This window comes from Phyllopteryx taeniolatus, chromosome 13, assembly GCF_024500385.1.
Source record: "Phyllopteryx taeniolatus isolate TA_2022b chromosome 13, UOR_Ptae_1.2, whole genome shotgun sequence".
NCBI classification, from domain to species: Eukaryota; Metazoa; Chordata; class Actinopteri; order Syngnathiformes; family Syngnathidae; genus Phyllopteryx; species Phyllopteryx taeniolatus.
The window spans coordinates 16,067,889-16,080,906 of NC_084514.1; the positions used below are offsets into that span (position 1 = coordinate 16,067,889).

Genomic DNA, 13,018 nt, shown 5'->3' on the forward strand with positions numbered 1-13,018 from the left:
TCAATAGCACCTTTGGAAATATTTACTGAGAAAAATTATGACGTGTTAAATACTTATTTCAGCCGCTGTATATTGTCTTTAATTGATTTAATCAATTTCTTATTGCATTTGGCCTCTTTGGGGTCAGTCACGGGTGGGCTTTGAGCCTATGCCATCAGGCTTTTGCCGAGAGGTGAGGTACACCCTGGACTGGTCGCCAGTTAATCAGACACATATACACAAACAAAACAACCATTCAGACTAAAACTCAAATTCACACTTTTGGCCAATTTAGAATCTTTAATTCATCTAAGATGCATGTTTTACCCCACACAAACAAAGAACATGCAAAGTCCACACAGGAAGGCAGTTGCTAAGGTACGATTTTAGAGCCTCAGAGCTGTGAGGCAGACGTGCTAACCATTAGACCACCGCGCTGCTGAAACAATTGAATGATTATGCAAAATGGAATGTGTTAGATCAAAATCTGAAAAATATTCTATTCATATTTTTCTGTGGCGATTATTAGTGTAAACTGGAGGATTTTGGAGGAAAAGTAATTCCTATTGTGTAGCTGGAGCCTAAAGTGTTATCACAATGAGAGCGTTTGCTCATCCAGAGACATAAGGGGCCATTATTTGAAAGCGCTGACAAACCACAAGAATAAACAAATGCACGACTGCTGCAATTCAGGCCTGTGCATTGTTTTATATTGTATCATCAAACACCATTTAACTTAACAGTTCTACGAAGCTGAGGCAACTTCCCTCCTTATGTACACTTAGGGCTGTACCAACAGCGTAAGATCTCTACAGGATAAAAATCTAAGTAAATGTACACGTAGGTGTCAACTTAAATCAACAAAAATGCATGCAGACGAAATGATTTTACTCTCAGGGTGTGTCCCGTCTCGGTGATAAGATATAGCCTATATTGATGGAAGCGGGTGATCACAAATTATGTCAACGACAAAAGAGGCAGTGTGACAATTCACTTTGTTCAGTGAATGCATGAGCTTCATGAAGCTTTTTAAAAAAAAAAAAAAAACAAGAAAAAAGTACTCCTTTAACCCAAGTCAGGGCATGTTAAGTGATTAAGATCAAGATGGATCCTGCTTACAGGAAATGTTGCAAAAATGGACGATCTTGGTCATTACGCTAAGCCAGTAGTTCATCTGTCTTTCATGATTTTCAATCAGATCAGATTCTTGTTTAAAATTATTGTGAAAAAGATGCATGAAAATGATGATGTTACATGATTTTAGACAGAGCTGCTGTATAACTAAGACGATATTACTTCAGTTGATTGTGAATGATTGTAATTACATAATATTTATTTACATATTGACCTAGTGGTTAGCATGTCTGCCTCACAGTCGAGAGGTTCTGGGTACGGATCTTGGCTCAGGTCCTGTGTAGCGTTTGCATGATTTCCTCGTTCTTGTGTGGAATGTTTCTGGGCACTTTGGCTTCCTCCCTCATTCCAAATAATGCATATTTGGTGAAATGAAGTCTCTAAATTGTTAATAGGTTGGAATGTGAGCGTGAATAGTTATTTTTCTGTGTGTGCCCTGCGATTGCCTGGTGACCAATGCAGGGTGTACCCCGCCCCTTGCCCAAAATCAGCTGGGATGGGTTTCATAGGCTGACCCTAATGAGGACAAGTGGTATAGAAAATGACGGACGGACAGTCACCAGATTGCTTTGAAGAGCTCCACTGGCATTTTAACCTTTTTAGGAGTCATTTTGCGAGATGTGGGCTAGTGGTACACCCTGGACTGGTCGCCAGCCATTCGCAGGTCACATTGAGACGAGCGACCATTCATTTTCAAAGGTAAAGACAATTTAGAAGAACTAACATGCAGGCTTTAGGAATATGGGAGCCCACACAAACATGGGGAGAACATGCCAACTGCGCAGAGGAAGTCCAAATTTGAACCCCCAACCCAATGTGCTGACCACTCGCCCACTGCCTGTTATCTAATGTGATGTGAAGTTACATGATGTGATATATTAGTTAGTGATGATGTATTTGTATATACTATATTAAGGTGTGAATGTGAGTGTGAGTAGTTGTCTGTCTCTATGTGCCCTGTGATTGACTGGCGACTAATCCAGGGTGTATTCTTCCTATCGCCCAACATACAGGTTTTCAATACTAGTAGGAATACCTTGAATTAAACAATTGGCGTGGCATAATGAATTGAAATATATAGCAAAACACAAGTTTCACTTCCTCATTTCATTGAGAGTCAGTGTAATTGCATCCTTTTTCCACTAGAGAGCGACCAAGCACCGCCACCGCAGATGCGTTAAATCCCACTCGGATATACTTTATCCGTACTGTACTTGGAAAAAAATAATCCCACTCACCTCCAATAATTAATTCTTTGAGGGTGCATTTGCTTTTACCTTTCTTTCCTTCTTCTTCAAAGCAATTATTTATTAAACGTACAAGTCAAGTGTTGATAAAGAACAATATGTATTATGTTTCGTTTAGTTTTTGTGTGTGAAATGTAAATGAACCAGTGAAGGGCATTGGGCGTTTAGTTGCACTTGAAAAAAAGCGGCACGAAAAGAAAATAACATTTCCCGGGGTGCTTTGCGGCTACTACGTCATTACAAGGCGCCAACCACAACAAACATTAACAATTGTCGAACGGGGCGTCGTTTTTACAGTTTCTATTGATATTCTGGCATTAATACGGAAACCTACGGTGGGCAGAAATGTCTGGAAAGGCAAAGGATATTCTGCAGCTGGACCTTTATGGTTTGCTTGGGATTGAAAACACTGCTACAGCGAAGGAGGTACGTACTGTATATACTATCTAACAGGGTGTTACTAAGGAGAGCTTTTTGTGTGATAATAATAATAATAATGTCGCATTTGCCGAGTATTTATATGCTTATCAACTTGCAAAGGTGTGCGTGAGTAACGAGAGACTAACCGTTGTATATTCCATGTCTGTAAGCAGTGAACTATAAATGTTTCTATCATGGAGCATGTATTCCGTAATCTTTTTGGTTGTTGAGATGAATACGTTCTTTTTAGGGTCAGTAATTTGTTTTGTAAGTAATTACGATAGAAGGAAGGGTCTTCAGAGCAATACGATCCAAAACCAATACACTTCCCAGACTTTGTGGATGTATTGCGTGTGGTTGATTCAAAAGGCCGCTAGGTGGTGACGTTGCGCAGGTTTTAGTCGTTCACAAAAACGATTCGAAATGGAATGAATAATGGTACACATTTAGTAGACGTGATCTTTAGTTTTACCCTTAAACGAGCACCCCCACCCCAAAAAAGATCTTCTTTTTAAACCTCAATGTGAATGTGTGGCTCAATAGACATTTGGAATACATTCTCTGTTTATTCATAAATAGTTACACTTATTTGTAATTTTTACAAGGACCACACTAATTTACTTATGCCCATTTTCCTATTCATCTTATTTCACATTCCAAAGTGGTTGACCTTTCGGCATCTGGCGCCTTCTTGATCAATTCTCCTCCCAGCATCCAACATCTTAAATCCACAAGCTAGATGGCAAGTCAAGATTGCTGCCAAAATAAGAGAAGGAGTCAATTTTTTAATTGGAAAAAAAGCCATGTGCTCTCCAGAGGATTATGCTGCAAGAACTCAGTGGTTGTTTTGGGGCCAGAATTAAAACAGATTCTAAAACTCAATTGACTGGTTCCGTGAGGTCTGTTGATTGCTGTGAGGGATGTGATATTTTTGTGGGCAGTACATTTAGTCTGTGGGGTCTTCAACCATTACACAATGAAGACAGATGTCAGCTGATGGGCATTTGTTTGGCCTACTGCTCGATGTTGTTTATCACAAAAAAGGGAAGAAACTCATCCTAGAGCATATTACTGTGGGCTTTGTCATGGCTTGTAAAAACTATTCTATTGACATCCGAGATTTGCATTCTTCATCTTCTGCTTCAATTTTGCCGTCACTTCTGTTGACTGAGCAATACCGTGGAAGCTGGCAAATGGGAGCTTATGATTGACCTGTGATTTAAAATTGGGGTGCACTTATGTACAGTATATACTCTGTGCCCATGCATATCAACAAGCATTAGCTCACAATGACCTAAAGGCAGATTTAACTTCCACTGATTACTTGGTGAGACAAACAGCCAAGATGCCACACAACATACAGTGGCTGCAAAAAGTACTTTATACACAACCCTGTTTAAATACCAGGTTTCATAAATAATTTCAAAACTTTTTCCACGGATAATGTGACCTTTAACCTGTACAACTCAATTGTAACAAAATATTTCTGAGAGGGTAAGTAAAGATAAACAAATGATAATATAGAAATAATGTGGTTGCACAAGCGTGCACGCCCTCTTATAACTGGGAGTGGCTGTGGTCATAATTAACCAATCACATTCTTACTCTTGTTAAATGGGAGTCGGCACAAACCTACCACCATTTGAAGTGCCTCTGATTAACTCCAAATACACGTAAACTGTTGTAGTTTTTTTTTTTCTTGTTAATTATTTTTATTTTGCTTCCTAGCAGAAGCCTGATTGTTTTGTACAAACACTGGCTGGTATATCGAACTGCTCATAATTCCATCCACCTAGCCTTAGGCCCTGTTCCAGCTGAAGAAAAAGCACCCAAAAGCATGATGCTTCTTCCACGTGCTTCACTGTATGTATGCTGTTCTTTTGGTGGAGAGAAGTGTTGTGTTTGTGCTAAACATACCTTTTGGAATTATTGCCAAAAAGTGAAAGCTTTGCTTCATGGGTCCAAAACAGATTTTCCTACATGTGATTGGGAGAATTTGTTATAATCTGATGAAACTAAGGCTGGACAAAACTTCTGCTGCAAAGAAAAGAAAATGTCAGGAACAGCCTACTAGAACTTCTGAACTTTATTTGGGGTTAAACAGAGCTATTTTTTAAAAATGGTGACGTGTTTCCTGACTCGCTTTTAACAGAAGTTTGAATCTGATTGGTTAATTCTGAACACAGCCACATCTTCAGTTATAAGCGGGTATGTGCATTTGTGCAGCGACATTATCTCAGTTGTTTATTTTTACTTCCACTCTCAAAAAGCTGAAAAAAAAAAAGTTGACTTGGACAAGTTATCCGGCATGGTGGAGACTGGTTAGCACATCTGCCTCACAGTCCTGGGGACCGGGGTTCAAATCCCGGCCCCGCTTGTGTGGAGTTTGCATCTTCTCCCCGTGCCTGGGTGGGTTTTCTCCGGGCACTCCGGACTGGGATCAGGGCATCACAGAAATTTTTCACCACTCTCTTCGGCTACTGTTGGTCTGCTTTAACATTTGCTGGCCTTCCAGGTATTCATTCTTTGCTAACTAAAGCTCTGAAGTACAGCGGAACCTCAAATCTCCCAAAATTTAAGAACAATATTTCTCAAATGTAGTAAAAATGTGTCCAACTGTCATGTTATGTTATGTTAGCATATCAAGTGAGCTGTCAACACACCTCACTAGAATTAATTTAAATCAGCGTCAACGGTTTAAGCTGCATATGTGTTTGTTTTTTTTCAAATGGCATGTTTTTGTTCCCATCCCATTGCGCTTCATAGAAGTGATTGCCAACCGGTGTGCAGCGGCCATTAGTGTCACATGAGAAATCATCAGGTGTACTGCAAGAAATGATCCAAGTTCACTTCATTGGTCTGATTTTTTTAAAATTTAATACACATCTTTTTTCATCTACCTATTTCAGTGACAGCAACATATCATGACAGGCAGAACAATTAAATGCTGTCCCACTAGATGGCAAAAGGTACAACTTACCCATGTATCCACCTGTTGCCATTTTGGCTTCCTGCGAGCGTATCAGTTTTGTGGTCATCTAAGCAGTAATGACAACTTTATTAGATTTGTGAGTAAAGTGAGATGAGATCATCAATTTTTCAGTATATATATTTTTGTGACATTTTTCTTAGGTGGTGTGCTGTGAGATTTGTATAATGTAAAATATGTGCTTTGGCTCAATAAACAATAAATGCTTCATAGGACTCTCAGCCTGACTCGACGTTGAGCATTTTTTTGGTGGACAAATGTCTTTTATTTTGATTTTCTTTTCTTTGTACATTTGAATCCCATGTGTTTGTGTCTGTTTGACAAGAAATAGCACTTCCGGGGTGTCAAACTGTCAAACTCATCGCGGGCCACATTATAGTTATGGTTGCCCTCAGTGGGTTAGTTATAACTGAAACCACATAGATGTGTAATTGCTAGGGGTGTAACGGTACAGTAAGGGACAAATAGTGCTGGGTGATATATTGTTAAGCTCAATTTGATCAATATTTTATTACTACTCAAATACGGAAAAAGGGGATCACGCGAAAGAGAGCCGCGACTCCCTGTGCTTCTCCTGTCACCGCAACAAAACAAACTTAACAGGATCTATGTTCCGCTCCTCTCGTTATGAGAAGTTGAGCACCAAATGGAGGGCGGTAACGTCATTCTATTTATATACTACAGCCAGGACATGATTCCTATTTATACAGTGGAAAATGATGGATCCAAAAAGGATGTCAGGGAGAAAGTTAACAGCAAGTTTGTCAACACTTTTCTACAACTATCGACCGGTGGAGTCGTCGCACAGTGCAACGTACTTCACTACCTTGAAGACTGGGAGCTGAAAAGTAGCTACCTATTTGCAGACAAGCTATGCACCCGAAGATCATACTGATGGGACAATTGCATAAGGACTTAAAGATGCCTTAAATTTTCCAAAGCTGGATGTAGAGAATCAGGTCAGGTTTCTACAGTGGCTTCTCTTATTTTGAGATCTTTGTATTTTGAAATACGAAGCCGGCAAAATGTATTTATTTCTTTGTGTAGTTTATAATTGTTAAATAAACTCTCTGCTTTATAATGTAAATTACTTTGTCTGGTCCGGTTTTATACATTTATAAACTTTAATATAATACATATCGAGTCATATCAAATATCGACATCAGGAAAAATAATATCGCGATATCTAATTAAGCACATATCGCCCAGCACTCGGGACAAAATACAAAACAAGGCCGGATCTGGCTGCTGGCATTAAATTTGACGACTGTTATCTCGACTGCTATGTTAGCGTCGTGCACTAGCTGCTAGCTAGCTGCCATATTCTTGTCACTTGCGATCAAGAGGCAGCATTATGTTTTAAGATTTTATCCGGTATTATTGGTTATTACCCCTCCTCATTCGTCAATATGACCTTTTTTAAACTAATACATACTGTACGTGCAAACCTACTTGTTACTAATATTACTTAAATCACGTCGGTACATTTAATAAAAGTTGTATAATTGTGACTGTTTTATCTGAAAGCTACGGAGGCCCCAAAGGGACATGGGAAAAAAAAAACAAAAAAACTTGTTTCTCATTCTAATGAGAAACAAGTTTCTTTTTCCACCCCCCCCCCCATTTCCATAGAAAGGAATTATTCAAATTGTAAACTTTTGTTTTGATATGCAAACAAATCAGGGGCAGAATAAGCCAGAATAGTGAACATTCATACCACTATGAGTTAACTGCATCCAAGACCTGAATTGTGCAGTGAGCCAATGATGATGATTTGCAAAATAGCTGCTCCCTGCCAGACTACAATACAGATGATAAGAGTCTAGTAGTCCAACAGTAGAGCTTGTCCTAATATTGTCAAACATCTGCTAGCTTTATAGCAGATTCAACGACATGTTTAGCTTGTCTACTTGCTGCAGATGTTGATAAATATGACAAGTCAAGTCAGGTTTTTAACCAATTCCAATAATGTTTCTTGTACAAAACCTTACATCATCATCTGTTTGGCTATCTACCTTTCCACAAAGCTTGCATGAATTTGTGTCAAAATGTTTTCACCTTTCATGGTCAAAATTGTTTTAAGATGGCAAAAAATAAGAGGCCAAAGTTTTTCAATCATTAATTAGTTATTAAAACATGCCTTGTTCCCAATTGCTTCACAAATATGGCTAAATATAATAATAAATATGTTCCAAAAAATAGCCTTATTTAATCTAATGTTTGTTCAAATTCTCTAAATACATAGTTCTTGTTTACGTTGTCATCTGATTTCCCAGTAGATAATTGTGAGAACAATGTTTTTACAAGCTCCCTGAACACTGAAGGGAAAATAACTTGAACAATTATAAAAAGTATTTCAAGAAAATGGTTCATCACATAACAAAAAAATACTTAACAATCCATACTCCACAGTATATTCTCTGTTTCTTTGTTTGTAGTATGCTACAAATAGCAGGAAAAGTTTGAATATAGTTGAGGAATATTGCTAGAGTCAAAAAAAAAAAAAAAACATCAAATGTTTTTTGCAGTTCCATTTGGTTTTGTGAAATGTGATTTGTCCAAGTATCTACTCCATGTCCTTAAAGTAATATTTGAATATCAAGAAATTACAATTTGTTCCAATCTAGTAATATTTGAATGTCAGTAAATTACAATTTGTTCCAACTTGAGATTTATAGGATGCACAGAAAAAAAGGAGGAACCGGCAGAGGGAGGCAAAAATGGCGAGTAGGCTTAGAACAACTATAAGCATGTGTATGGCACCATGCCCCAGCTTTGCGTGTCAGTTTGCAGCCGTACGAAGTGTTTGCCAAGTCAAGACGAAAAGCTCTCTTATAATGGCTGGTCTCTCCTTGAGCTATTTATAGTTTGAACCATACATTTAAAAAATTGAGTGAGAAAACAGGATTTGTGACACATCCCCATGTAAATCAGGACAACATGACAAAAAGAACATTCATGCCAGAGGGCCAATGTGTTTGTCGCAAATGAGTAATGAGAGGTGTTTCATTTGACCTGTAACATATTGGCAGGAGACTGATTTATGCTCAGACGAACTACAGGTATGTGAACATCATGTAGAATAGAGGCAAAGCTGATTGACACCACTGGGAGAGAATAATCATAACTTGTGCAATGCAGTGACATTTTTTTTGTACGGAAAGCTCCAGAGTGTCATCGCATAGCCCACTTCCTTCCTTTAATGAGAGTTACGTTGCACTCAACTCGTCCCAGGAACAACAAAAGAATGGGTAACATTCCAGACAATGACCCAGCGTTAAAAAAGTTTGTATTTAAATCGTTAAACAACATTACAGGTATATTACTTGGGTATGAGCCCCACGAAAGTTTTGTCTACTAGCCTGATAGTTCTGACATTCCTGTGGTTATTCTAAATGGCTATCTGTATACTTTTATTTTTGTGTTTTTAAGATGTTTTAACTATAGATTGACTAGTGTTCGGTTCATATATATGTTGCAATTCAAACCCAGCCCTGTGTGGGTAGTTTACTGTGGTATGTGCCGCAGCGGTTCCTTTCCATTAATGTGTCAGGACAGGAAACAGGATCAGCTCAGGTGCTGATTTCATCCAAAGAATACAGTCCCTGACTTTAATTTAAACACAGACGGTCCTGAAAGATAGAATTATACTTTTAGTTTTGCCAAAGCCTGTGCCAAAGTGGATAGTTTGTTCTTTTTGTGTCCGTCTGAACATATTCCACTGTGAAGTACATACTGTACATTTTTGTGTTATTCCTTTCCTTTAGATCAAAAAAGCCTATCGACAGAAAGCTTTGAAATGCCATCCAGATAAGAACCCCGACAACCCAAAAGCAGGTAAGTGAATGTTTTCAAGCTTATTCTTTGCCTCCGGAACCATCAACCAGTCAGTCATATAACAATCTGGAATCTTGGTGGGCTTGCTTTGAAAATGTGGTTTAAAAATATCCGTAAAGGTCCAGTAAGATCAACAATAGATGCATTTAGTCGGGTCTTAGTGCTCCCTGATTTTCTAGCCAGATGGAACCAGTCAAATTATGTACCGTTTTTGCTTTCTTGAATCGTCTGGCAGGCATTCGCAAATCAGCAAATGCATAATCATGCAAAGAAATCTCTGTGTAGCTTTTTTTTGTCAGAAGGGCAAAAAGACACCTTGGAAAAAAAGTCTGACCAGTATTTCAAGTGAGGTTTATGTGGTTTTTGGATGGCTCAAACAATTCATGATTATGTCATGCGGAAGAAAGCGAAATTGGTGGGGTTGGGGCTTGAGAGGGATAATGTAAAAGGAGGGGGTCGGGTTCCCAGAAATGGAAAAGAAGCGGTTTGGAGGGCCTCAACACTTGAACCCACACATGGACAGACTTTGTCCCAATCGCACGAGACTGCAACCAGTCTGGGATGTGCAGCTTCTCCGGGGAAAGTTGCATGCATTTGTGAGGGGTGGTGATTTTTTTCATTTGGGTGTCATCTATGTCCCCCACTGCCCACAATTCCGTTGCCCTCAACTCCAAACTTTGTAACAATTTGGGCATGGCAGGTCTCTCCCAATTGGATTTCATTCTAGCCTGTTACAGTATGTGCGTGCAGGTAACCTGACCTCTGCTGGCAGTCTGATCCCCAGATCCTCCTGTTAGTTTGAATTTGTCAATACCCACTGGGAGTAACCATACCACCCCGCCAGCCCTCCCATAAGAAAATAATTAACTCTGGCTGGTATAGTGCAGTAGCGTTGCATGATAGTGAGCACTTGTGGTTTTCTTGTATGCTTTCGTGTGTGTGTGTGTGTCAGATGACAACTGAGGCGGTGGGGAATATTGCGTGACAGTGATGATTGCGGCATTGGCCCCTCTAGGCGTGCTAGTGGAAGTCATGGGGTTTGTACGGTATTGCAGGGTTGTGTCACCTTTAAAACAAAACCTTCTCAAAACCTATGCATCAAACTTACAAATTGGGCTGTTTTATTTTATTAAAAATACAAAGCTTGTGGGTTACAGTTTCAGTTTTTAATTTGGTCATTTTCTCTGCATTGCTCTAGCGGAGCTCTTCCACCAGTTGTCTCAGGCTCTGGAGGTGCTTACCGATGCTGCTGCCAAGGTACACTGAGCCCCCCTACCCTTCTTTGATAGATCGTGATACGCACACTCACAAATCATTTATCCTGAGATTTATGATGGTGTTTTCAGGCCGCCTATGACAAGATTTGCGCTGCCAAAAAACAAGCAGAAGAACGAAACCGCAAACTTGATGACAAGAGAAAGAAAATTAAGCTTGGTAGGTTCCCTGTATAAAAGGCCAATTGCAACTGGTTTGTGTTTTAATTCAGTTTTAAAGTGTTATGTGATGTTATTTGTGTAGAACCACATACGATCTCAAACGGGACTGATTCCCTTTTTCTCTGCACTTGACAGACCTTGAGGCAAGAGAGCGACAAGCAGAAGTTCAGACCCAAGATGAAGTGCAAATCACAAGAACACTTGAAGAACAGGTGAGCAAAGGAGTGCAGAGGCTGTAAAAACTAATTTCAAGCAACTACCAGGCCCCATGCGTTTAAGGTAACGATACATTGTGGTACAGTAAAACACTCTGGAGTTTACCTAAGTGTTTTTTCCCCCGCCCTGTTTTTCATCAATTTCTCCATTCTTATTGAGTTGAAACCTTCCAATGTTAAGGGAAATAAATAGATTCTCCATGTTTTCATTGCCATAGCATAATTACGTATAACCCCATTAAGTGATGTTGCATGACTTGATTTGACACACGTAGTCCAGAGAGGCTATGATCAATGAAAATGATGTACATGCTTCCAGGTCGAGTCATACCGGTAGTAAATGATGCTTTATGGTTTCCTGCCTTGAAGGAGAGAATCTCACCAGTAGGGGGCATTGTCTTGTTTTCAATCAAGTCCCAAGATACGATTTCTTTTCCTTTTTGTATCTGACTGCTCTTTTTACATTCATAAGTCATTGCAAATTTTATTTGGATCTTTACATCAGTGGGACGTGGCGATTAACAATATGACCAGCTTTCAGATGTCTGCATAACTTACTCATGATTAAAATGCATTATTTTTAATTATGAATGCACACATTCTGTGTACACCTCTGGAAGCTTCATCTTCTGGAATCATATGAATTATTTACTTACATTCTGATAAGTCTGATATTGACATTGATTTATTGTTGCTAAATGAAAAGACAAGAATCATATTTTTCCAGCCCTCTTAAGTTGTTACCTATTGTATGTCTTTTTCCACCAGATTACTCGTTTGAGGGAGGAGGGATCTAGACAACTTGAGGAAGAACAGAGGCTCATCAGAGAGCAGATCCAAAGGGAAAGAGAAGAACAGCAGAACACAGGCGACTATATTCACAGAAGTACTTCCATTTTCAATTTATAACCTGATCCATTGTGCTTGTTTGGGTTAAATAGACTCGGCCAGCACCATGGAGTTCTGTCTTGCCTGCCTCAGTTGAGTTTGCACTAACAAAATCGTTTTTTTTGAGTGAAACCCCATAATCAAACTGTCAGTGGAGCTGTCAGCATTCCCCAGGCGGCCTGTGGTTCACCAGATATTAGTCACACAAAAATAATAACGAGATGTATATGTGAATATTTGGCATAACAATTTGAAATTGGCATAACAATTTGAAATTTTATTTTGTTGGCAGATAGGTATTTGGCATATTTAAATAAGCATGCTAAATATCGCACTCAAACACATACACACGCAGACACATCAGAATCAGAATCAGAATCATCTTTATTTGCCAAGTATGTCGAAAAAAACACACACGGAACTTGTCTCCGGTAGTTGGAGCCGCTCTAGTACAACAGACAGTCAATTTACAGAACACTTTGGAGACATAAAGACATTGACAAAAAACAATTGTGCAAAAAGATGCAGAGTCCTCTAGCACTTAGAGCATTTCGAATGACTAATATTGCAATAGTCCGGTGCAATGACCATTGTGCAAAGGGCGCTGAGACTTCAAGGAGTGTATGCGGTTTAAAGTGACGAGTAGTGCGATAATTTGGGACAATGTTGGTTGTGCAAATGTTACAGATACTCCTCATACACACGCAAACACACACACATACAGACACCCACTCAAACATCGAACTTGACCTCGTGAGCATATTTTTGCATGAAAATTTCTGTGTTCCCATGTTGGAGACATGAGGGAAAAAATCTAATAAATCAATTCTATGGATATGTGTGAACGTAAGGGAAATTGGAAGTGTTGGCCTG

At 39.2% G+C, this 13,018-nt stretch overlaps 1 protein-coding gene across 6 annotated transcripts in view; it reads left to right on the plus strand.

Moving 5' to 3' along the window:
- The first annotated feature begins 2,593 nt into the window (after positions 1-2,593).
- The window catches only part of dnajc17 (DnaJ (Hsp40) homolog, subfamily C, member 17), a 35,484-nt gene continuing 25,059 nt past the window's right edge, over positions 2,594-13,018 (plus strand). For all 6 annotated transcript variants that reach the window (XR_009791480.1, XM_061795117.1, XM_061795118.1 and 3 more), the window contains exons 1-6: positions 2,594-2,786; positions 9,537-9,606; positions 10,805-10,863; positions 10,953-11,040; positions 11,178-11,254; positions 12,026-12,143. Coding sequence is in view for 5 of the 6 variants with exons in the window: in XM_061795117.1 (XP_061651101.1) it covers positions 2,706-2,786; positions 9,537-9,606; positions 10,805-10,863; positions 10,953-11,040; positions 11,178-11,254; positions 12,026-12,143 (493 nt within the window). In the remaining variant the exon portion in view is untranslated. The remainder of the gene's footprint in view (positions 2,787-9,536; positions 9,607-10,804; positions 10,864-10,952; positions 11,041-11,177; positions 11,255-12,025; positions 12,144-13,018) is intronic.